We start from the raw sequence: 25495 nt of genomic DNA, 5'->3' as shown, positions 1-25495 counted from the left end.
GAAATGATCCACCTCCTCCATGCGCAACACCAAAAATGAGTATTATGTCATTTTATTGCCCAATTTATTCAGTCTCATATCYTTCTGCAGTTCTTCACTTCTCTCTAGTACTTTTAATTACTTCACATTCATATTTTCCCACTTCATTCTCTACTCCTGTTCCAGGTTGCCTGGGAAAATGCTGGACAGTGGGTGCCAGCAAAAAACCCTTGTTTCTCCAGCACCGAGCTCTGTTCCCGTTCTGAGCAAGGGCTGATACCCCCTCTTGCTGTYCCCTACATTTCAATTCAAAATTACTTCATGAATATGCTTGTGGAAAAAAGAGAACAGCCACTTTCCCTGAACATGCAGCCAGGAATATCTGCTCCATACTGCTGATTAAAAATAGTGTAGCTTAGAAAACATGAAAATAAACTGTATCAAGTAAAGAAATGCCAAAGATGAATGTTCTTTTATCTAAGCCATGGGACACATGACAAAGGAAATAGACTCAATGGCTGAAAGGCAACTTTTGTATGTGTTGGAACAGTTTTGTCAGTCATACTTGCTCAACTTAAATTTTGTCTGAAAGAGAGCTCAGTATTCTGTGGATTACATGAAAAGAATTTCCTTGAGGCAAAGATTTAGCTTTTTCTTTTCTTTTTTTCCTTTTTAAAGCATAAAGTTGAACTATTCCTCCTTAGGATATAACAGCTCATACCTTCCAGATTCTATTCTTAAAATGGTATTTTCTTAGTAATCTGAACAGCACGCTCATACAAAAAAATTATCTTATGAGCRTCACAATGCTAATGTAACCATTACTAAAACAAATATACTAATTATACAGAAGTCTTGTACTAATTAATGTAGAATAATTCTCTACCTATTCCACATATTAGTCCAAGATTGCCCCCTACAGTATTTGAACTACTTTGGTTCTTAAAATCTCCCCTTTTCATTAAAAAAAGCATCTGAAAACMAGACCTAAGTAAATGCTTTTCAAATTCTGAAGTTTATTTCTAGCKTCTGGCTAGTCAATTTGACATTTTTTCACTACAAGATGTAAGCAAATGTTTAAAGCAAATGTAGTTAAAAATATGCAAAATACACAAGAAATACAAAGAAAAGATTCACAGCAGATAACAACATTACCTTCAATGGCAGGGCTGTACTGAGACATCACATTACTGGCCAAAGTTGGCAAAGAGACTGCTACAAAGACCATGAGGAGGCAAGCAATTTTATACTCTTCTTCTGGACTAATGTTTTCTGAAAATAAAAACACAATCCTTTAGCTCAGAAATCATCTTAAAATGCTTACTTTCAACTGCAGACAGTGTATGAACTATCTCATCAAATGGAAGAAAAAAAAAATGTTTGCATTGTGAAAGGAACCATATTATMTCAGTCTTGCCATAGTAAGATTCACAGGATAGGGTAAAGTTTCAAAACATCCAGTTTCTTATCCACAGAATGAAGGTGCTGTCATCCTATTACTTTTAACTCACTCTATCATTAAACTTTTAGCTAACAGTTGAGAAGCTAACAGTTTTTTCATGCTGGTGTAAAYCCAGTCACCACTGTCAAGTGAGCAAAGCTCACTCGAAAGTACCATATTTCAGGCTGCAAAGGAGGAATGAACCAAAATACAAGACCCTAACCTATCACAAAAATCATTTTATACTACTCAAGGGAAGCCTGATACTTTTATGTTTTAACATTAAAATACTTACTGAAATTAGCTGTTTTCCTTTTCCAAAACAGCTATTGTTAGAGGGAGAAAAATACCTATGTTGCAACTAGAAACACTTGGACTGACTGAAATACTAAACATCCTATATACACAGAAACACAAAAAAAAAACCCAAAATAAACAAGCAATGAAGCGTTCAATAATGAAGATAGGGAACAAAATTAAAAAGAAATGTCAAGTACTTAAGAATCTCTATTGATGCCTTCAAAACTACCAGCGTAAACAAAGCTGAAAAGTTTATACAGGAATTTTCCACAGAAAACAAGAAAAAGCACTAGAAAAAATGTTAGAACATTAATCTGTTTATTTTACCATGTTTTCCCCTGTAAGCTTCATGTTAACATTTGTTCAACACATCACTACCACAGGGTTAAACTACGAGCACGACCTACAATTAATTGGCATTTTCAGTTTTTGCAGCCTACGTGCATGACACAGATTTATTCCAGACCTGTACAACAGAATTTATCATCTTAGTGGTTGCTCTCAACAGCCCCACTTTCCATGTCCTTAAATTACTGCAGTTTTCACCACAGGCCATTAAACACATTAAACATCTACCCATTATCCTTCTTCAGGTCAACAAGCTAATGTGTGGTTCAAAACATTCTCAGTTAACAAATCAGCATCATTGAGACAGGAGACACACCAAGTATTTGTGCTCGCAGGTCATTTACAAAGCTGCCTAGGAACACAAAGGAGATGAGATTCCCAAAAYCCCGCCTATCCACAAACACTTTCATGTTTTGGGGCATTTTAAAGATTCAAGGAAGCAAAAAAGTATTTTCTAAATTTGTAACTTCGTACCTGATTTTTGGGAAGACAGTGCTACAACCAAGGCAGGATCAATCTCACAAGGCAATCCTGCAGCTGATGACAATTCATATACATTCATTGCCACCTGAGGACCAGAAGTAAGGTAATTATGAGGAGGACACCATTAAATGCTTTTGTACAAGCATTATACTATAGCACAGATACACTATAATTTGAGGCACAAAGGAATTTCAGAGATTTAGCAGAATAAAAGAGCCTTTAGATTTTCCTTGTTTCTAAACTACAGTGAGCAGTTAAGACAGTACTTTTTGAGCTAGCTAGTTATCATTTCTGTTTATCAGGCCAAACAAAACTTGTATGATTTTCTCAACTACCTCCCAAGCAAACACATGGAATTTCTGGATAATCTTTTGAAGAGTAAAGAGTAGAAACAAAAACAAAAGCAAAAAAACCACCCAAACTGGCAGACGTGCTGTCAGATGAAACATGTCAGCTAATATCTACAAGTATAACATGTTTTGACAAGCAAAAGACAAAAGTTGCAATTTGACAAGAAAATAAACAAAATTATAATCTCACCGTAACATTCAAATTTGATACACATTAACAGTAGCCAGAGATGCCAAGTACTAAAAATAAGATTTTAAGCAGGCTACTCTATTTGGAGGAGAACACACGATCTGTTCTCCTAATGCTACAGATAACCAGCTAACAAGAAATCTCCATTTTACCAGGGTCTCTCAAAAGTTTCAGGCCTAGTAAAGCATCTTTTTACAACAAATATTTATCTCATGAACAGCTTTAAAGCCATTTCTGCTTCGCTTTGATAAATTAATTACATAGAAAAATCACTGATATTAAATCCTAAAATATCTGGATGTCCTAATCTATTGTATAAAGCTTTGCAAAGATCTGCTGACATGCCTTCATTTAAGAAGAAAATACGAAGTCATTGTCAATGACTTTTAGGGGACAATTCATTGTCCCCCAAGATGACACTGTTGCCTGTAATCACAGCCCCTTCAAGGGGCTTATCATGTCCCAAGGCCACATGATAAACCAACAAGGGGTTCCTGGATGCAAACACATCCTTTTTCAGAAGCAAGGCAGTGTATTCATGCTCCTATTTCCTCCCCTGCCCCAAACACTTTGGAGGCTAGGACTGTGTCAGTCTCAAGGCCAAAAAGTCTTGTTTTTATTATACACACACATTTCCAGCCATGTTATTTTAGTTTACCAGCTCAAACTATGAAGCACTGAAGTATCTCACTATTCCTCCCTTCATTRTTTATCCATGTTTTAACACTTTATAGATATGGTTCACAGAAGTTCTCAAATGTGATCATAGGCAGGTAGAGACCTCTTTTCATCCTACCAGCTTTCTTCCAGAACTTCAGTAACCTCACAGAAACACAATTATTTAGCTCCTAAACAACAAKGGTTGTTCACACTAAGCATGACAGTCTTGCCCCTTACACACTGTTAACAGAATTCAAAGAAAGATTCCATTACCCTTCGGACCAAACATTACCTTCATATCAGTCTCTCTTGGAATGTGATCCTTAAAGTCTTCAATTGAACTTACAAGGAAAGGAATGTGATAGGATAAAACCTAATGGAGACAAATATGAAATCAGAAAAACAAAATTTTGATTTTATTGTTCAGTTAGATACTAAGATTATTTTACTGGATTTCTGTATTTTTCATAAACTATCTTACACATATTTATTTACTGATTTAAGATCCAAAAGCTTAATAAGCTCAAAACTGAGCTATTGGTAAATGATGTGAAAGTTTTATAAATGTATTAAACATTGAAAAATCAGGCTTCAATAAAAACCTATAGGTTCTAACATAAAACTTTGCTGAAAAGTACCCCCAAAATGCTATTTCTTTTTCCAGGACTCATAATTCAAAGTTCAGTTATAAGTGACTTCCCATGTCACCCAGGTACCATGCCTTTAAGAGGCACCAGTTCTCAACAGCAGAGCTTCAAATACCTTATTACTGCATTAAATGCATAGGAAATGCCTGAATCATTTAAAATATATTCAGTGATTTCTTACATCTCTAAGTGCTTCCTGTGCCAATGATCGAAATGACAAGATCACACCAATAATCGTCATTCTCTTCAAAACACTGTCAACAGCTGAAGAAAAATTAGAAGAAAAACARTGAACAAGAACTCGTTGACATTTTCAATTCCTCCCTGCCCCAAAAAATGGGAACAAAAACAAAATATTGAAAAACATGTGGTACTCAAACAAAAGCATTCTTTTAAGAGCAGTTATCTGCAAACAAACATGTGATGAAGCAGGTTTTCCTGTGTGAGCTGATGGTAACATTTTCAGAAGACACATCTATAAATGTGTATAAAATGGGGAAATGATCCCTGCGGTAAACAGTTAATATTCAGTGTGAACCCTAGTTCTGCCTTTTCTCAAGTTTGAAATATCTCATTTTAACAATTATTTTAAATAAATAATTTAATAACTAAGTTGTAAAAAACCTTACAAAGAACTTATAATTTATATGCTGTGAGAAATCCAAACAGAAACATGTCACTTAGGAAAAGCAAACAATTTAAGTGAAACAAAACTCCGCTTTCTGTTTTACAGCCATATATTCACCCAGTTAGCAGTTACTACAGCCATTACAAGTCTTGAATAGGATTTTTAAGTTACCCACATGATAATCTTTTGAAGAGAGCTGCCATCTGGTCTGGTTTGTCGAAGCTGGTCCTCATTTGTGTTAGAACTTCAACGTTCTCCACCACAAGTTTCTGAAGAGAAGCAAGGCTTTGGGTCAGCAATGGTTCCCAACTCAGTAGCAAGACAAGGACACGGCTTAGGACATTTTAGTCCGGCAGAGAGGAAACTAAACTCAAAGGGACAGGGATATTCCCAATGGTATCTCAACAGGCCTACAATATTGCTGTCAGGTCCCACCATACATGAAAGAAAGCTCTAAACCCCAGAGAAGACGATGAGATACCCCTAAGAACATGATTTTTATATTCAGAAAAATGTACCACTTCTTAAAATGAAGGAATTAAATTTGGCAAAATCAGACAATGCATTTTATATTTTTATTTAAAAAAAAGACTAAAGGAATATCTACACAAAGATGTATCTATAGCATTTAGCRTCAAAAAGCAATGAAATCCTTTGGGGGCATTTTATAGATTTCACTAATGTAACCATTGAAGAGTTGAATGAAGAGTTTGAGAGCCAGACTGTTAACCTGCTACGTAGTTTACCTGAGATCTTCTTTTACCACAACATGAAGGAGGGGTGGGGAGGAAAGACATCCACTCAACCACAAAGTTGAGGYCAAAACTGTTACTAAATTCCCAAGCTCAACATTTTCCATATCAGTTTGACAAAAATTAAGAGACAAATGGGTACTTTCTCAAACTTATGACAGTTCTCATTTAATGCTACAAGTGAAGTATATGTAGTAACTTTCCTGTAACTATTTGCCAAGTCTTTATTGAGATTTAAGTTACCGAAATTGCATAGCTATAAACTGTCAGACCCAGAAAGGATTATGTCACTAACTGTTGTGCCAAGCACAGTTACTGAACAGCACGAAACAAAAGGAGCATTGAGGTGAGGCAATGAAAAACAACCATTCAGACAGGCAGACAATAAGCTAGAACCGAAATCAAGATGGACTATATATAACCACAGAAAGGGAAGCACCAGCAGAACTGCTGGCAATCCAGGGACATATGAGAAAGAGAGTTCTGCTAATGGCTTTGCAAWCTTTATTTCACTTGATTCCAGTGCTGAAAACAGGGCAAAACAAGTAGGGAAATCCAATTAGAGCAGAAATTCCCATTTCCATAGGATGGGGTGGGGGATCGGGGGGAAAAATAAAAAATAATTTAAAGAAAAAGGCCAACAAAACCCAAGACAGCTTAAACCATAACACTGCCAGAAAACAAGCTGTGATCTCTGTTTAGAGGCAATGGATCTCAGCCCATATTCAAGTGCACCGTGGCATCGGTCCTGTGCTATATCCATAACCCCAAATCCAGCCTTTCTGCTTTCTTTTTGCTCATTTCTGTGTGAAAGGAGGGAAGCAGCTAYGGGAGACCCGCAGGGCAAATGCGTGTGCACACAGGTACCCAGACACACGCTCAAACCACACCTCTAGGCTCAAAGTCAAAGCAAGGCAGATCATTGGTTTGCACTTGAAATAAAGATGGGCAGTTGTAACTCCCTCCCCCCATATATACCAGAACTTGGCASATGTCTGACATTTTAATTAAATTCCCTCAAAACCCTCCAGAATGCAAGGGTGAAGGCAAYAGCCCACACATTTTTACTGAGTCAAGCTTTCAGTGTTACAATAATTACCAGCATATCGGTTCAAGATTGAAAAGTAACGGGCTGGAATGCAGCTCAAAACAGTTACTTAAATGAAGTAAACCTGTTTTTCCCCTCTTCAGTCTTAACCTCCAGATATAAAACCAGCACTTGGTCCCACTGGAGGATGAGAAAACAATGCAAACATGTTGAATCCTACTCTTAAATTCCCCACTTTATTCCCTTGTTGGTTCTTTCTCCCAAACACAGGTGTTTCTCAGTGCTCTCTGCTCAACAAGCTAGAGAGGTTAACCCTTTATTACGTTTCCCCCAAAYATGAGGCCATGTTCATATGGAAGTACATTATGCATCAAAAGCTATCCAAAATAATCTCATTTCGTGTCCTCATACAGTAAGTGGCAGTAGCAGAAGAGGTTGAACATTTTAATACAGGATCATAAGGCCATCTTCTATCACAAAACAACTTATCCAAGTAAAAACAACCCTCAGTCTCAAAGCATGCAAACTGTCAGTGTTCATGAAGGTTGCTTGTGTTACTGTAGCTAGCAGGTTTATTTACCAGAACGCAAACATATACAAGAAATAGATAACATTCAACCAGAGTGAAAGATATGTTTAAAATTGATAAAACTATCGAGGAAAAMAAAATCAATTGAATTAAGCCCTCCATCCATGCAAAGTGAGAAACATCAGCTAACAGCTGGGGTAACAAAAAGCAAGCCCTTATAGATGTCTCATGGCAAGACATGTTTTAGATTAGAACCCCTAACCTTGGGGGTCAGTGGAGGTGGGAGGCTCCCCTCAAGCACCTGGTAAGYGTTAAAACAGCTTTCCTCTCCACCCTGATGGGAAAGGATGACTGGATTCCTAGCTTTGGGATCTAACACTGCAAACCAATGCCGCTTGCATAAAATCCTGCCCGTTAAGCAACTGAAGAAAATGGGTGCAAATTTAATTTCAAATGTATTACAAAATAATCAGAGTAATGTTCACAGCTTCTTTAGTTTGATTTTGATAAATAATTTCTTAAAGATGGCACCCAAAAGCACAGTTATTTGATATCATAAAGTAAGCCTTAATAGAAAATTTTCCCCACTCCCATCTAAGGTTACCTTAAGCTCAGCAACTTGTGAAGAAATGTGCCACATCAGACTTTCACTTAGGAATTTCATGCCATATGGTCCCAGAAGTTCAGAGAGGGCTCTCATTTCTGAGAAATAAAACAAGTTGTTGTACTTCAAACACTCCTTCTTCAATTATTTAATCATCTATTATCTTATTTTCCTCTCATTATCTAGCAATTATATTTTAATCAATAAAATCTAATTTCAGACATGAAAATTGTATCATAAGAGAATTAAAGTAACAGTCACCAATGCATCATATAGTGTACCCAATATACCAAATGTAGCAACCATACTTCTACCAAAACCTGGAATAGTTAGATCTGTGAAGGCATGGAGACAGYAGGAATGATAATTATTTAAATTAATATCGACGTTCTGAGAGTTGCTGCTATTCCAGTTACTCAAGCATATTGTAATTATCCCCTCAAAAAACATTTGGTAGAAACATCAGTTTACCTGATATGTCGGAGTATTCCTCAGCATTAAATGTCAACTCATTTTCTGTTGGCAAATTCACAAATGCCTTCATGGCAGGAAAATAGGCTATGTGACCATTGCTGACTTGCCTTAGCAAAGTTTCCAAATACCTTATCAAGGGGATGGAAAAAATGTTGCTTTAGGTGAAATGACATAATCCCTCTGTAGGTCTAAGTGTAAGTACTCTATACAGATGAAAACTTTTCTCATGACTAAGAGACAGAACACTCCAGAGACTACATCTCACTTGCACACTTCTACTCATCTACATCTTTCACCCGCAAACATTCAAATTCACAATAGGTAAACCTCAAAATGTTTTTAAACGTACTGGGAGAAGTAAGTCCATGCAGTCTGAAATTTTAGAAAGTTTCAAAGACTTACTCCACATGTAATTCCACTTCTCCAATTCCATACGCTCAATTAAAAGTTTTTTATATATATACACACATTTTATATATATAAAAATATATATAAAAATTATACACACGCTTTATAAGTTTATATATAAAACTAGGCATTTATAAAGTTTTTAAGAGATACATATATTTCCTTACCAATTTGTGTACAGACTGGTAATGGTTGGCTCCCCATGACTATCTAAATGCTGGGTTTGCTGAAGAAGAACATTGTTAAATACTCGCGTGATGTCGATCTGTACATAGTTTTCTATCGACTGGAGGACTGTCATGTAGGCTCTTACACTGGTTAACAACTCTGAAGGCTTGGCAATCTCTTGTGTTGCTTGATTATACATAGTCATTCCAACAATTGACCTTTAAAAGAAAAAGGCACTTCTTAGTAAAATTAAGCAGACAAATGTACAACTCTTGAACGATTTTACATTAAATGCTATCTGGATAATAATGGATTAGGAATAAAGGATCACACTGTTAAGAAGGTGATACTAATTTTGATTTTTTTTTTTTTTAAGCAAGAATTAACTTCTATGCATGTTTTCATCCCAAACTAGTCTRTTTGTGATTTCAGTCACTATATGGAGTTTTGCAATATACCTTTAAGAAGTTCTAGATAATGAGTACAGATTACTTGATAGCAATATAAGAAATATTTATCTTGTTTATTGAGAAATCTCTCTTTACAGCATGTCTTACTTGGTAAAGCGAATTTCCAGATGAGACGTTAAATATTCTCTTGGGGTGAATGTGTGTTCCCAAACCACCATGTTTGGTACGTAATTGATTGAGAAGCAGAGTTCAGAAAGTGCAGTGTGCAGTTTGTCCAGGCTTTAAGAACAGTTAAACAAGAAATTAAAAATATATAAATATTTTAGTCTAACATTATAGTTTTATTAAAAACACACTCCTAATGCTTTAAAAAAAGAGATTCCACTCTCTGTTCAACACTTCAGGCTCACAGCCTTATTATATTTACAGGCAATAAAATTTACTGGAATAAAATAAACAAGTAATATTCCATATACAAAACACATGAATTTTGACTGTAAAAGCAGGAGAGACTTACTTTGTCACAACCAATCTGTTTTTTCTCATGCTTTCTACTCCTGGTTTCTCCCTTTCCGGTTCTCCTTTCTTTCCAGTCTGTTTTTTTGACTTTTTGTTCACCGCTTGACTGATGGTTTTGGCACAATGTTTTGGCAGCAACTAGTTGAGAGAAAGAAATCCCCCCATCAAAAAAATGAAAATCCATTTCTTAGCAAGTGTGAAACACATTCTGAAATTAGGGTTCAGATTACATTGCACATGYGACCCTTCTCATTTTGACTACTAGCTACAAAATTCTAATAAAAAGAGAAAAGTCTTCCTCRAGCTGCTTTCAATGTTATAAAAACTTCCTTAAAATACGAAAAGACTTATAAAATTTAGAAAGTTGAACAACAAAACCCTTGAAGGTGAACTAAAAGAATACATGCATGCTTAGTAGCAGATATACACAGTAAGTTTATGACCTCTGACTATATGACATGCAGCACGAAGTAAAGCTTACACCAATGCAAAGTGTGTGTGTAGAATGGAAAACATCCAACACAAGACTGCATGAAGTTTAGCTTCCTAAATTTCACACAGCATAATACTGAAATTTCATTTATATTTCTCACTGAAACAAAAGCTCTTCAGAAAAKCAGAGAATTGGATGGAAAAATAACTGTCAATCACAAATACCCTTTTAATTAATTATGAATTATTCTCTAAAACAATATTCATCATTAATTCCAACAATCAAATTGGATTTTCATTATGCTGGTATCTTAGAAGTACCAGCTGAATAAAACCTTCTGCGTGCTCCGAGGTGGGGAGAGCCGCACGCACCTGATCGCTCAGCGTACACTGTTCTGTGCAAATGTCCGTGATGAGGTTTCGAGCTTGCTTGGCCATCTCATCCAAGAACATGTTACACAAGGAAAGACTGCGATCTCCAATATGATGTCGCTGTTGAGGAGAAAACGGACAAGTCTGATTTTCAGTTCCCCACTAGTGCCAAAATATTCACAACAACATATAACCCGGCACTGCGAGTAACAGTTAAACAAAACACAGGATTGGGATACCAGAACTAAATGCAGCATCTTTAGCCCATCCACCACCGAGACCAGAAGACTATTTCCTAGGGAGAAAGCAAAAGCAGTAGATGCCTCATCTGTCACCTTAGGGCAATGCCTAATTCCTTCACAGGCCTTTAAGCTCTAACTCTCTAGAACGCTAGACACAGGAAAATAAATGCATTAATTAGTCAATTTCTGATTTTTGGTGAAATCTACAAATTAAAAACAGCTTCAATGCAGTTAATGCAGTTTTTATAGGTAGGCTGAGGTGGCAATTAAGCAACAGGTCCCTTAGTTTTGTTGCAAACTGACCTRAAGCACCACACACAGCGGTAATGACATATGCACAGCTTTTCTAATCAGAACACAGTCCTACAGAATGGTCCTAAAAATATGCACRAATTGCACACAAACACAGTTTAAAGTTTTCCAGAAGGAATTCTGCATGCGAGTCTAAGATCATTATATTTAAACAAAAAGATTATTTTAGAAAAGTGAAATAGAGGAATCATGCTGGAGGTATTAAAAAAGTCCTGTAAAAAATACTCCCTTTGTAATAGGGATTATTTGCTGTTGATGAGAATTAGAGATCTAATAAACAATTTATGTTTTATTTACTTACTGTATTATAATGATTTTAAACAACAGATTAATCAGTGTAATTTATCTCAACTCCTTTCATTCTTGAAGATTCAAGGGGGAAAAGTACCAAACCATGAAAACTTCAGAGTCACTGACATTGCATATTGTCATTAAAAGTGTTCTGTTTATATTTTGTCAAACTCTTCAGATAAAAAAAAAAGGGGGTGGGGAACAAAATTAATCAAAAGCAGATTTTCATGTTTAATACTGAGCTGAGTCTGCTTTAGAGCATCTAACAGTCAAGGCTTCTGGGAGCTTCCCCCTCATTAACTTGTACCAGTAGTAAACTTAAAAGAAGAGTATCCAACTCAGGTTGGATAGAGAAAGCAGTGTCACACCTTTGCAACATCGATAAAGATGCAAACATGCTCTCTCCACTCAGTTCTTTTCTTTTTCAAATGGATCTATGCAAGCACAGCCTCTGACTCAATGAAATCCTTCATGTTCACTTGGTCACGGGCTACACAGAGCAATGAAGACTACTTTTCCAGAAAAAAAGGTTACTAAACCATGCAATCCATATATTGAACTAAGTGTACTGTTGGCTGTGGCAAAATGTCCTTGCTACAGCTGAATTTAAAGTAGCTAGTGTTTAGTGGAACTTGTCTACAGGCTCCTTACTGTTGCCCTAGTGGTTCTGAAAGACATCTCTTGTCCTGAAGGGAAGATTTCCTGGAAACTTCTTAGTGGTTTTCTAATATAAATCAAGTTTGCAGCTGTACGAAGCACAGCAGACAGAGGAAATAATGACACAGACAAATATGAAAGAAGATACAGACAAGGATTTGACATTCAAATAAGAAAAACATACATACTTCAATAACTTGTATTCATCTAATTGTTTTCAGACCTGCACTGCTAAGAATGAAAACACACCACCATGGACACTAAACAAGTTTGGCCAAGTTCACCCCTGGAGTGGTTCCAAAGTCAACAGATATTTAAGAAATGTTCTGAAGGATCTATTTCATTACAACATAAAAATGCAAAGAATTTTCTAAGAATGAAACACTTGCCTTAATGAAGGGTCAATGTCTTTAAGCAGCCTTTTGCTTTTTCTCATTTCTAATTCTAGCCAAACCCAAGGGGACAACAAAATGAATGCTTGTCTTATCCTGTACTTCACTTAGATTTTTTTCTTTTTTTAAACTTATTAAAGAAATGCCTTTTACAACAAGTCATACTGAACTCTTGACTTGATATTTTCTTTTCTAACTATGAACATTTTGCTTATAATGTTTAATGGGATGGAGTATTTACTGGCATCCGTATCTAGGTAAGTGGTWTGACCAAAGTCATAGGGACAGTACCTGCTTCAGCACATTTCCTGTTCCTCAAATCAGGATTAACTAGTAAGTGGATCCAGAAGCCAACACTCAGGAGATCTGAGCTTCACCTCAGGTTTTGCCATTAACCCCTGACTGATCCCATCTAACCTAATCTAAAAATCTCAGGTCATCTAACCTTTGTACCTTAGTTTCACCACTTCTCAAAAAAAAGACAATGCTTGCTCACTTCAGAAAGGACTCTCATATTCAAGGATCATATGTTTTTAATAAGGTATCTACGTGATTTACTTCAATTTTTACCATTTGCTGCTATTCCCTTGAATCTCAAGATTAGTATAATACTTTCTTTTTGTGTTCTATGCTAGTCCTCTGTACTTTGAAAAGATAACAGCAAATATTTAAGAGAATTTATTTCAAAATTACCTCTTCTGGGCACAGTTCATGGGTGCAGCTCATAAAATGAGTACAAAGCAGCGGGAATGCAATTGAGTATCTTGATTGAGAAGGAAGCTCCAAACACTGCTGAAACATCTTCTCAAAAGCACGACTATAAAAACTGAACAGAGAGAGACATTTAAATGGAGTATATACGTAAGACTTCTGRCAACAGTCTCCTTCACACAGATCAAATATGATTTTAGTTTCAAATCAGTCACCACAGTTTATATCCAATTAAAAAAGTACATCAACTATGTTTTCAACTATGTTTTCTGTATCTACTTCTTAATAATTTTATTATCATCTCTCTAACATTTTTATTTTGATGTTTGCTGCACTGACATTACAAAATTTGGCTGTTTTTTCCAATTTTTTAATTCTTCAAATTTGTAAAGGAAAAATCTGCAAATGACTCCAGGTCAGTTACATGACTTCATGAAGMCTCCTGAAGTAAAGCTAAAACTCTGCTCACTGATCTTCAGAAGCACCATTAGCTAATAAATTCTGATGGATTGCTCAAGGTAGTTACTTTCCATATAATCTTTAGAAAAAATATTCTAAAAAGCATTTCCTTAAAAAAAAAACCAAGAAAAAAAAGCCAAATACCCCAACATTACCTTTTTAAACACTTCAACACATTTATGACAAGGGAATAACTGGACTTTCAGAGTCAAATCTAGCCTGTTTTTAGCTCACTATAAAGCAGTGTCCTTCATGAGTGACACAAGCCTTTTCCCTGGAAACTGAATTCTAAGGTTCTGCAGTGGGGTTAAGCTGTATTTCTCCAAGACTAACGGTTTCACACTGGGACTTCAGACAGTTTAATTCAACTACTGCTTACCCATTGTATTTGTCTACTGATCCTACAAGCATTTAATTATTTMAGCCTTAAGCAATCACAGAAAGGTTTCAATCAACCTACCTCTTGAGTCTGTTTTTCACAGTCCTTTTATTCTGGTTTTCTACAAGTTGGACATTCGGAATTTACTCCTTCCAAAGCAACTATTGCTAGCGCATTATACAAGCTTGCTTTTTAAGAACATAGTGTTATACCATGACATTCAGAAATTGTTTCCACAGTTAACCTGTTTGAAGAACTACATTCTTGAAATCTCAATTAGTGTAGGTTCAGCTTTGTCTTAAGATGGACCTCTATGAATAGTTACTAATAATGTGATTAAATCAGAATCTTCACTTTTCTTGATAAGCAAAGAAGCCCTTACAGCTGCACATAGATAAGGCGCTATGCTGTATTGAGTACAATCCTTTTTTTCCCAACATTAGTCTTCATTTTTCTTTCAGCTCAGACATTTGTGCAGCAATTGCATCAGCATCCTGCAATATAAACTTTCTACTTCCCCTAAATTCACTTTCTACATGATATCTCCTTAAATYTAAGAAGATTCTATTCCTACTGTGACCTGACATTCAGAATCATTCTGCATGTTTATTTTTAGATGATATTACAGCATAATCAAAASTAGTACTTTTTGCTTTCAGTCCACCTGTCAATGCAGATCTTTCTCAGCAAACCATTCTTTGCATTATTTGCTGTTTTCCATAAGTGAAGAACCCTGATTTCTCTGTAGAGGTAGCATGGAAAGGCAAATCAGCAATGCAGAAAAATGCACCGTGAGGCCAAAAAAAATCCACTCAGCATTCTCTGTTCATAAGCACATTTTGCAATCTACTAAAATTAGATAAGCACTAAATGAAATTTATGTTAAGTGCAGTTTTCCAGCACAGCAACTCTTTTGATAAAATTTCTTATGCAAAGACATTAATTATTAAAATCATGACACTCAAAAAAATTAAGAGTTTCTAAAAACAGAGTAAGCTACTTTGCTTATTAGAAGAAAGGTTAAAGTCATCCATAACAATCATATCAATACATATCATGAAKAGTAAACTGGCAGATGCTTATTCAGTCTTTCAAAGATGCAGACACTRTATCTGAGAGCTGAGAATACAAAAAAAAATTTATAGAAATATATAAAATGCATGTATGGGATAGTAAAGAATGAGGCAAAAGTGTGCTGGAAGGATTAGACATATTGCAGCACTCTTATGATATTTAAAATTTGCATCTGAAAGGATGAACCAAACAACAACAAAAATCTGCCACAGTCAGGCTTGTAACATACCAAAATATAGAAAGATCTGAGGTTTCAACCAACATCTCCACTAAAGAATCTACCATTTTTGTGTGGAAAATGATTGTATTCATCATCTTCCCAAGTTCTCGATGGTCCGCAAGACCAAGTGAGGCTTTTGAAACACTAGTGTAGGCCTGGAAAGACAATAAGAACAATTTAAAGTTATATTGACAGTTGCTTTTATGTAAATTCCACTATTGTTGCCTTAAAGTTTAAATACTGATTAAAGCAAACACAGAACATCTATCCTTTCAAAGACAGTGCACAGCCTTTGCACTCAACTTAAAAATAGCAAACTGCCTTTCAAGTACATTTCCAGAAGTCATTTTGAGCTTAAACTTRTGATATTTATTAGGGCCTTCCCTTACTAAAGGAAGAAATTCCTTCTAATAATCAAGCTGTGATTAAACAAGGAAAAAAAAGGATAAACATTTTGAAAGTGATTATCACTAATAAAATACAAAGTCTAATGTTGATGTAATGATTTTGCAGTTTAAACAGTAAAAGTACTATCTACTTAGTAGTAACTTACTTAATACTAAGTAAATAGTATTTTACAAAGYCAGTTGAAGATATTTTTGCAATGCGCAGAAGTCAAATCATTGAACAATCTTACCAAAAAGTCTCTACTTCCCCTTCAGTAGGCTGTATCAGATTCTATAAAGTACAAAGCTGCCAGAAAACTGCTTTTGTTCAATACAATATTTACAAAGAGCAAAGACAAAACCTTGAATTTTAATACACCTTCTGGTTTCAAAGTGCCATGCACAGYCTTACCTGCAATCTAAACCAATCTAATCTCATTCCTCTGAAGTCAAATACCTCTCCATCTTCAACTGCATTCAGAGAAAAAAAAMCATACAGAATATGAAATCTTTAGGAAAACAACCTTAAGCATTCAGACACATTAAATCACTTTTTGGAGAAAAAAAAAGTATGCGACTACTGAAATTTACACKGTTACCTAACAATATCATTTGGCACAAACACATCAGTAGGAATTAGAATTAAAATATTTATATGCTTTCTGCAGTAAAATACCTATACCCTTAGGCACAGCTACATAAAATTTCAGCTACCTCATTTACTGCTTAGAACAATTTTTTATGCTTTGCTTGTGCACCACAAATGCTTTTCCCCCACCCTGATTTGCACAAAGTCAGGCTTCAAGATTCCTTTTRTAATCTGTCTTTCCAGAGGATATACTGATGCACTGCAGCAGATGAGGTGAACTGTAAGAAAAAGGAAGCTAAGTATAAAAGGGACACCGATTAAGAAGCTGATGGCACAAAATAATTGAGAGAACAACTACAGTTCGTACTGAGTTATCTAGTATAATTGATTGCAGAAGACAAAAAGTAACAAATTTCCGAGAGGAATTTGCTAGTTGCTTACAGTTTGCTCAAGTTCAGTTGAGCAGCAGACTTACCCTGCTTCACACTCAGCGAAGTCATAGTGTTTACAAAAGAGGACATGATGATCGACTCATCCTCTGGGCACACTGAAAGATTCTGAAATAAAAATTGTTACTATTTATCTCTCAAAACTGATTTATGAAAGAATTTCTAAATCCAAACCCCACTTTGTCAACTATGCTCTGAAGTGTGCTTTATATACTTTTACAAAACACAGCTTGATCAGTAATGCTATATAACAATGATTTTACTTGTCAAATTCATTGGCTGATGACAAATTGCTAGAGAAGCTGGTTTCCAAATCAAAAGAGGCTCAAAGCAGTCAGTAAACCCAAAGTTTAAGTTATATTAATAAAGAACAGTGAAATAAAACTATTTTTACTGTGTAAGTACCAATATAAATAAATAGTAGGAAATAAGTTCCAGCTTTTGGTCATTGATGTATTGCTTAAAAGTGTGAAATTAATTTGTGCAAAACCCAAAAAGACCTATATTGCATTATAAACTTGGTGACAGCCTGAGTACCTAACAGATTCATAAAATTTGGGCTCCATCTTGTGGTCACAAGAGAGAAAAATCAAACCAGAAATGGTTTCATTTCTTTGTCAGCATAAGTATGAAAAATATTTTCTACAGTACTTCCTTGAGGGCTATACTCGATTATTTGGATTTATTAAAACAAATCAAAACGTTCCTGAGAATTTATTTCACAAATTCAAAAAACACCTACTACCTTAACTTTAGTAACCATCTTCTACCCAGCCATGGGTGTTACTTAAATCCAAATCACACCCACTCTGGATGACAAACCCACGGGAACAGGAGAGGATCATCTTCCATTAAAGAAGAAGCATCATCAGCCTCTTCTCCAGCATCTTTGCATTCCTATAGATAGATCTGTGAATACCTATATGGGGATAGTTCTGTTGAATATTGCAATGTACTTCTTTAACTTTTCCTTTTCTTGCAAGGGTTCACAGTTTCCACATGTCACATTCCCTAGTACACCTTGCCCTYTACAACAGAAGGCTCTCCTGACACTCTAAGTTGGCCACAGACCTGTGTTTTACCTCTGAGCTCATCTTGGAGCTCCTTGGCAATTCTCCCCCACTCCAATAAGCAATTCCAACTGCCAGCATGCTATCTTTTTCCTCTTTAAAGGATAAAAAGTATAAACTGAACTTTGTTCATTAGCAAAGACCTCAACAGGTCACCTGCTTCCACCATCGGCCCAAATCAGGGCTAATTTTGATGCTAGAAGTTTGATAATACGTAGCTCAAAAGATCCCCACTCTAAAATCACTTCCAGCAAGAATAGTAATAAAGAAAATCAGAGAGAGGAGCCTCTGATGACACCTCCAGCTGCCTGAGTATTTAGGCCTAAGCAAGACAAACTACCTCAGCTGGAGGCAACCTGGGACACACAACCCACAATGATGCTCTTGACTCTCACTGTTGTTTTTGAGGCTTTTAAGTGTGGATGACCTAACGCAGTAATTATCAGCTCAGACATAAAAGCTAATTGTTAAACTCAAGTTAAGGTTGATGCTGAACACAGAAAGGCATCCATTCACACAGAATATTTTAAAAAGGTGCCACAAGATCCTAGCTCATCTTTTCATTTCAGCAGCATTTGCAAMATGATCCTGGTCACATTTTCTCCGTTACGTCAGGAAAATAACATCACAAGACAGCAGCACAGGTGCTTCTTTAGCAGGTTTCAAAATAGATAACTTGTCTCTCGAGGAGAAATATTATGTAGTCATCCATCAATACAACATTGCTTAGAAACACTGAAGTATGCATAGAATGATCAAAAGCACAGCTCTAAATCTTAGTATTAAATACCTTGACTTACTTCAGGATGTTCAAAATCCACAAACCTGCGTGCACTTCATGAAGTGACTTTGAACCAAAAGGCCTTTCTCAAGGGTGCATTGGAGGGCCCTAGCGCCCGCAGTGCCGTACCTGAACCAGCTCATTCAAGACGACGGCGTCGAAGCCCGACAGGTACTGCACGTAGTACCTCTGCATCACCGGCCCGTACTTGCGCACGTGCGCTCGGAGCTCTTCCATGTAGAATATTAACTCGGCTATGTGCCTGCACAGAAAGCAAACAAAACAGCTGTGAATATGAAATATGGAAAATACTACGTTTAAGATAAAACTCATGTTGTATTATCTAAGTAATAAAACTTTATTTGATTTAAAAGACAGTCTTGCCTAAAAAAAGCAAATCTACCAATTAAGTTGTTTGACAGTTTCTTCCCCCTCCACTGCTTATTTGATCAATCTAAAAAAAAAATAACATTAAAGATGCATGATTAAAGCCTTTTTTTCCCCCTCTTTCCCAAAGAAAAAATATTTTCATTTACTTTAAGAAACATCTCTATTTTGATAGAAAGTGCAACTTTTCCACAGAATCTGAATTTTCACTGATGGGCTTTGGTTTCTAATACAAYACCTATAGTTTTCTGGCCTCATGGGAAGATTAGGTTTCCCAGGGAAAAGTTCTCTGACCTGTCCCAATTCTTTCATCTACCCATCTTTTCCTATTTTTGGTGTGGCACTAAAAAACAAACGTACTTATCTATGAAGTCATCTGCGCTCTTCTTTGGCATATTATCTGCATGACGGAGAAGCCAAATAATCTCATCACGAGCAAAGGATAGCGCCATAAATACAAATAGTGCCTGAAAATGAAAAATTGTTCAAGATCTTTGAGCATATACACATATACACATTCATGTACATACAAAGCTGGACACTTGCTGCCCACAAGGAGGCAAACAGTTTCTAAAATAGAGAATCTTAAAATTAAGTAGATTTTCTCTCAGGTTATTGTTTGTTTTCCTTCTCCAAACGTCGTATTATCATGGAGGAACAAGTTGTAAGGTGACATAAATGAAAAAAGTAACTACTCTAATTACCTTGGGTCCCAACAGGCCTGGCTGATCAGACAGGACAGTTGCCAGTTCTTTGAGTGCAGAACGTAAAAACTTGCGTCTCTCTCTGTGCATTGAGCCACTATATTAAAAGAACAAAACTGAAACATCACACACTGCACTAACCATGGAACATTTCATTCTATATGCTCCTTAAGGGACATTAAATTTTAAAACCAAGTACTCTGCCTTAGTCTATGATCTGCATTTGACTCCACTACATTTCTATTTAATTTACATTCATACTAAATAACTAGATGAACACYAAATGAACAGACTTTTCCTTCCCCCACCCAAAGTAATCCCCCCAAATTCCCCTAAACCATTTATSAAAGCATCTCAAAAACAATATTGTTGATAACAATGAGATTAAAAAGGATATTTATACTTTTATAGAAGCTAGACTCCTGTTCAGTAGGAGAGTTAAAGGTGATTACATATATATTTCCTTACTACTGCTGCAGAGAAAAAAAAATGCAGAGGGGAAAAACAGCACAGCCATAATCCTTTTTTTTTTTTCCCTCTTTTCCCTCTCTCAAATAGCAATATTTATTTAAATAAACTAAGTATTTAAATATTTACATAAATATTTAAATAACATAAATGGTGTTCAAAACTCCGTTTTTCATTACGGAGATCTTAATGCACAAGGATTTTATTTTTCTATTTTATTACTGCTTTGTAAGAGCAGAAGCTCAGCATAAATCTCCTCAGGAGAGTAGAAATAAAAATAGTTATATACCGCCTAACCTGTACACGGTCCTGTTTGAAAATACACAAGTAATTCATAATTTAACAAACCCATTTTGGGCATTCTCTGCATTGGAGAAAAACAACATTAAAATCTGCCTGGAAAATCTTATAAGATACTTACGCATGTGATACAGCAGCTTCTTTGCACTCTCTGATGTCATTAATACGTTTGTTGTAGCTGCAAGTAAAAAGAATCAACTATGTTAACAAGCACCAGTAAAAAAATTAACAGGAGCTGTAGCTTCACATGAACTGCAATTCTAAAACGAGCAAACACAGCAAGAAAGGCATAGATAAGACATCTTTGCCTAATGAGAACTGCTTAAAGGGGATACCCAAAGCAACTATACCCTCTAAGAAAACACCCTTGGCCTTCTCAGGTACAGATCTAAACTTAGTTTAGTGAGGAGACTAAACAAAAATGCTTGTGTACTGAACATCCACAGGTGGAGCTTATATGAAAAATCAACAACATTAAAAGATCAACAGATGCTCTATAAGGAGAAAAAGACCAAAGAACAGAAAAGTCTTACCCTCGTATATTTACAAACAGGTCTTCTGCAGCTTTGTGGATATGGAATACTTCATCTCGAAACAGAGCCAAGCAGGAGCTGCTCTGAAGGGCAAGTTTCCAAAGGTTCAAAGCTGTAGCATCACTATTCAGGATTCCATGGCACAAAATAAACCCAACTTCAAAGGTTCACATCAATTTGTGTCACAACACAGAGGTACAAAGACAARAGAACAGTAATATTATTACACATTTTCTCTTAAATGCTTCAATTATTTTATTGATAAATGYATTGTAAATTTTAACATATACTAGAGTTTTACACAGATAGAAAAATACCCTGCAATACATATTCTTTTAGAGGAGGGACCAGTGCCTTTGTAGTACTAAAAACTTAGTACTCACACTGCTCAGCTGTTTTCAGCTGATTCACTAAAATTTCTATAGTCAAAATTTCTATAGTCTAAAACAAACTGATGACAAACTCTTTTCCAACATATGCTAAATTCTAACTTCCATGCATGTAAAAGCACAGTTCCTACAGATTTGGTTTAAACAAGATGACTAGAATCTGTCTGAAGATAACTTTTCTATAGTGCATATTAAAGCAAACTCAAAAAAAAAAAAAAAAAACCCAAACACTTTTTAAAAGTAGCACAGCCCAGAATTATTTCAATATTTCAGAAGATTTTACTCACAAATGATCCATTTTTCCATTGCATCCAGAGAGAGGTATTCACATGGCATCTGTTTAGAAAATACATGAGTTGTAGTAAGCTGATTATCTACAGATAATACATTTCATTGAAGTTCTTCTTAAAACAAGCTAAGAAAGCTCTTCCATTTTCACAAATCATGCAAGACTGCTAATGTCTGCTAACAAGGGACTATTTCATCCATTTGAACTTCCACATCCTCTAACATCTTGAAGAAAGGATAAAGAATTTTTGACAATTTTAGTCTCAAATGATGCATTTAAGAATGTTTCAGAATGCATTTCATCTAATGTTGCCAAATTAATACTTTCAGAAAAAAAAAAAAAAATCAGAGACTAAACACAATCTGACACCTGCTAACTCCTTAGCTTTTACCAAATGACACTCATGGATATTACAACTGAGGCAACAAGTGCAAACAATAATAATTTTTCAAGAAAGTATCATTTCTGAGTTTCAGGCCATTAGACCACAAAGTCTTGTGTAATGTAAGACCACAAAGCATTACACAAAGTCTTGTGTAATGCTACACAAGACTATTTCCTTGTACACTGTAATAGCCAATTCTCTACACCTTGTGATTATCAAAAACTGGAAACGAGGCCACAAGCTAATGCAATGGAAGCTTCTCCTCTACTCAACTGTTGCCAGGTTTTCCCAACCAAGTTATTTACTTCTCCAAATAAAAGCCAGGCAACGATTAGAAAACCTCGATAGAGGGAGAAAAACATTGTTTTCCATGTTGTTTTACAGAAAATCCTGTTTAATGTTACTGTATAACCCCAATCAGCAGGCCGTACTGTGTCAGACTGTGCAGGGTTAAGCATTGTGCTGGGCGCGCTGATGAGGCTCAGCAGTTGTGCGTTTCTCCACTGGTCAGCTGAGAGGTTTCTTCGAGGATAGACCATCTGGAGTGAAATCAGGGCATCTGAGAGGGACTGGAGAGAAGAGTAATGATTAGTCTTGATGTCCTCAGGGCTCAACAACACTGCTCTAAAGTCATCTTCCACTGATTTTTTTGTCAAGGAAACCACTAAGACCACTTTTGTGGTTATCTGTTTAATTGTATTAGGYCCTGGGAGGACCATGCAAATATAATATAGCTTTTGTCCTACATTTTAAGAAAAATGTAGGCAAACTGGGGAGAATGCAGAGTTGTAAACAAACACAARCTTAAAACCATTTGTAGAGAAATGCTAAAGGAAGTTGGCCACTTAACCTAGCAAAGCTAAATGAGTCGACCTTTGAGTATAGAAAATATTAAAAAGGCAGTGGCAAAACAACAGCTCTCCAAGATCATCAGCTTAAGGACTAGCCAAAGCGCAAAAAGAAAACAGAAAAACAAAACTTCCATATTCAACTAGAATGGTAAAGCTGCAAAAATGTTTTCCTACAACATTAGGCATCTCCTTCAATTCACGGTACAAAGCCAAATCGGAAGATTTACAACTGAATWTTAAAATTTTCAAATCCTTAGTAACATGTATCCTTAATAATGGGTGTCAGCACTCCTACATTCCTATGGTTTCTGTTGTTCAACGGAGTATCAAAACCCACAGAAATAATCCATTATAAATGTGAAATCCCCCMAAAAAATTACATCTAATGCTCTTTGACAAAACAAACCCTTTATATTTACTGTTGTATTTCTACCTCTCTCCTTTTAGATTACTACGTGCCATTGAAAAGAAGTTACATACTTTACTGTGAGGTACAAATTCCTCCATCATTTTCTTCAAAGGATTTTCATAATCCACAATCATCTGGCCAAGTCGTGGATATTCCCTGTCACTAAAAGCAGGAACAAATGGTTAACTCAGATATAGCTACTCTTTMAAGACAAAAAGGCAACTTAGTTTTTTTTACCTTGCTCCATGAGTCATTTCATGAGCATAATTATACAATCCAATGATGGCTTTCCTTTCCTCAATTCGGGATAGCAATATCATTAGAGTCGTGTAGGTTATAATCAAATCTAGGTAGTTCTTTGTTAAATCGAAGTTTACAGTCTAGAGAAAAGAAACAATTACTTTTAATTGGAAACTTTCAGAATAAAACCCAAAGCTTCTTTTACTCTCTTCACCAATTTTCAACATTTTAACAGCACAGTAGACTATCTTCACTATTGTTTTTGCTCTGACTGCACAAAGACACACAGTCTTATCCAAATTAGCAGACTGATAGAAAAGCTTTTCTTTGATACTTTCAAGCAATCAACTACTCCCTATGAACTGTGAGCAAAAGTGTTAGGGATTTTTTTTTTTAAACTTAGCACTTTCAGCTGCTTTTCTACTGCTTCTTCTCACAGCAGAAAAAGTAACGTCCTTACACACCTCCAGGTGACAGACCTGAGGTTTTTCCATCTTGTGAGCCTCAAGCGGCTCAAACATATAGATGAAAGCAAACAGGAGAAAGTAAACTTGCAGATGCAAAACCCCCAAAATATACACTATATTTATATGCATTGTAGTTATCTGTATACTTGGTAATAGTGTATATATACACTATATATAGGATATATAATTATAGCACATATAGCAATACTGTAACCACTGCCCATTCAGTCTATATAAAACATCCTAGCTTTTACTTCAAACCATTTATAAAGTTAAGAGACCTGAAGATTCAGTTTTTCTCTTGCATTTAAGACTAAAGATATCATGTTTACTAAGCTACAATCGGGTATTTCTAACTTTCTGTGTTGAATTACGGTTACAAATATTTTTCAAAAAATTTTTGGAAGCTTCACTTCTTAAGCTAAAAACTTACAATATCAAAGAAGACTTGGCAAGCATCAATAGTATTCAGCAGCTCACAAACATGGTCCTTGAAAAACAAAGGAACAATTTTTGTTTAAAAATATCCAAGCATGTCAGTTTACTGCATTTAGAGACAGAGGTTATGCTTTTGCTTTAAACAGAACTACAATTTCAGCTACTTCATTGTGAAGCAGTACTTCATTAATAAAAGGACAGAGACAGGAGGTCACAAAACTACTTGAAATATTTGCTATACCTCACCTTGAATTCCATAACATCAACAAACGTGAAGTAGTATAACGCCAGGTTCTTCAGAATCTCTGATTTTTCTTTCTGCAGCTGAGCAAGCTGTTGCTAAAAGAAATAAGCACAAATACCGTCCTTAGAAGATCATGAGAAATCAGGAGGCGACTACACCAATGAAATAAACCTGTGATGTGCAGGTTAACACCAGGCTTGCTTCGCAAAGAATTCTTAACATGGCTTTCTAAGACTGAGGTTTTGTGTGTCTCAAATACACACAAAGTCCTCAAAACAGACCATTTTAATAGCTGCTGACTATATTTTGAAGATAAAAGTCAAATTAGTACACATTAGTACCCAAGTCATATTGTTTAGCTCAGCTAGAGACAAAAATGGGAAGTTAGGAGAACACTGTTATCATATGGGTAATTAGCAAAAGCAGAACAGTACATGAGCACAAATCGGTATGACAAAAATAAGGACAGTACTTGAGGTGGGAGAAAAGAAGGTGGCAGGTTACAGTTTCTACTACAGAAAAACACTGTGCTTTTAAATTCTGAACTTACCAAAAAGAATATCCAGGCAAAGCCACGTTAAGCATGCAAAATAAAATGTAGATACAAACATAAAATACAGTAACGGTTCTTTGACCA

At 35.8% G+C, this 25495-nt stretch overlaps 1 protein-coding gene across 1 annotated transcript in view; it reads right to left on the bottom strand.

The window, feature by feature from the left end:
• The window catches only part of NCKAP1 (NCK associated protein 1), a 48099-nt gene that overhangs the window by 3668 nt on the left and 18936 nt on the right, over positions 1 to 25495 (bottom strand). Inside the window, exons 8-33 of the mRNA XM_026052056.1 lie at positions 24861 to 24953; positions 24610 to 24666; positions 23707 to 23849; positions 23541 to 23631; positions 22641 to 22778; positions 21823 to 21871; positions 21147 to 21303; positions 20735 to 20791; positions 19846 to 19942; positions 19502 to 19608; positions 18884 to 19016; positions 16930 to 17011; positions 16278 to 16336; positions 15489 to 15634; positions 13330 to 13462; positions 10743 to 10862; positions 9937 to 10076; positions 9567 to 9698; positions 9009 to 9227; positions 8431 to 8561; positions 7960 to 8057; positions 5202 to 5295; positions 4580 to 4662; positions 4044 to 4124; positions 2543 to 2636; positions 1135 to 1251 (exon numbers count right to left, since the gene is read on the bottom strand). Coding sequence (XP_025907841.1) covers positions 1135 to 1251; positions 2543 to 2636; positions 4044 to 4124; positions 4580 to 4662; positions 5202 to 5295; positions 7960 to 8057; positions 8431 to 8561; positions 9009 to 9227; positions 9567 to 9698; positions 9937 to 10076; positions 10743 to 10862; positions 13330 to 13462; positions 15489 to 15634; positions 16278 to 16336; positions 16930 to 17011; positions 18884 to 19016; positions 19502 to 19608; positions 19846 to 19942; positions 20735 to 20791; positions 21147 to 21303; positions 21823 to 21871; positions 22641 to 22778; positions 23541 to 23631; positions 23707 to 23849; positions 24610 to 24666; positions 24861 to 24953 — 2851 coding nt within the window. The remainder of the gene's footprint in view (positions 1 to 1134; positions 1252 to 2542; positions 2637 to 4043; positions 4125 to 4579; positions 4663 to 5201; positions 5296 to 7959; positions 8058 to 8430; positions 8562 to 9008; positions 9228 to 9566; positions 9699 to 9936; positions 10077 to 10742; positions 10863 to 13329; positions 13463 to 15488; positions 15635 to 16277; positions 16337 to 16929; positions 17012 to 18883; positions 19017 to 19501; positions 19609 to 19845; positions 19943 to 20734; positions 20792 to 21146; positions 21304 to 21822; positions 21872 to 22640; positions 22779 to 23540; positions 23632 to 23706; positions 23850 to 24609; positions 24667 to 24860; positions 24954 to 25495) is intronic.

Source organism: Nothoprocta perdicaria, unplaced genomic scaffold, assembly GCF_003342845.1.
Source record: "Nothoprocta perdicaria isolate Ctin4 unplaced genomic scaffold, notPer1 scaffold_83, whole genome shotgun sequence".
Taxonomy (NCBI): domain Eukaryota; kingdom Metazoa; phylum Chordata; class Aves; order Tinamiformes; family Tinamidae; genus Nothoprocta; species Nothoprocta perdicaria.
This window is presented reverse-complemented; position numbering and strand designations above follow the sequence as displayed.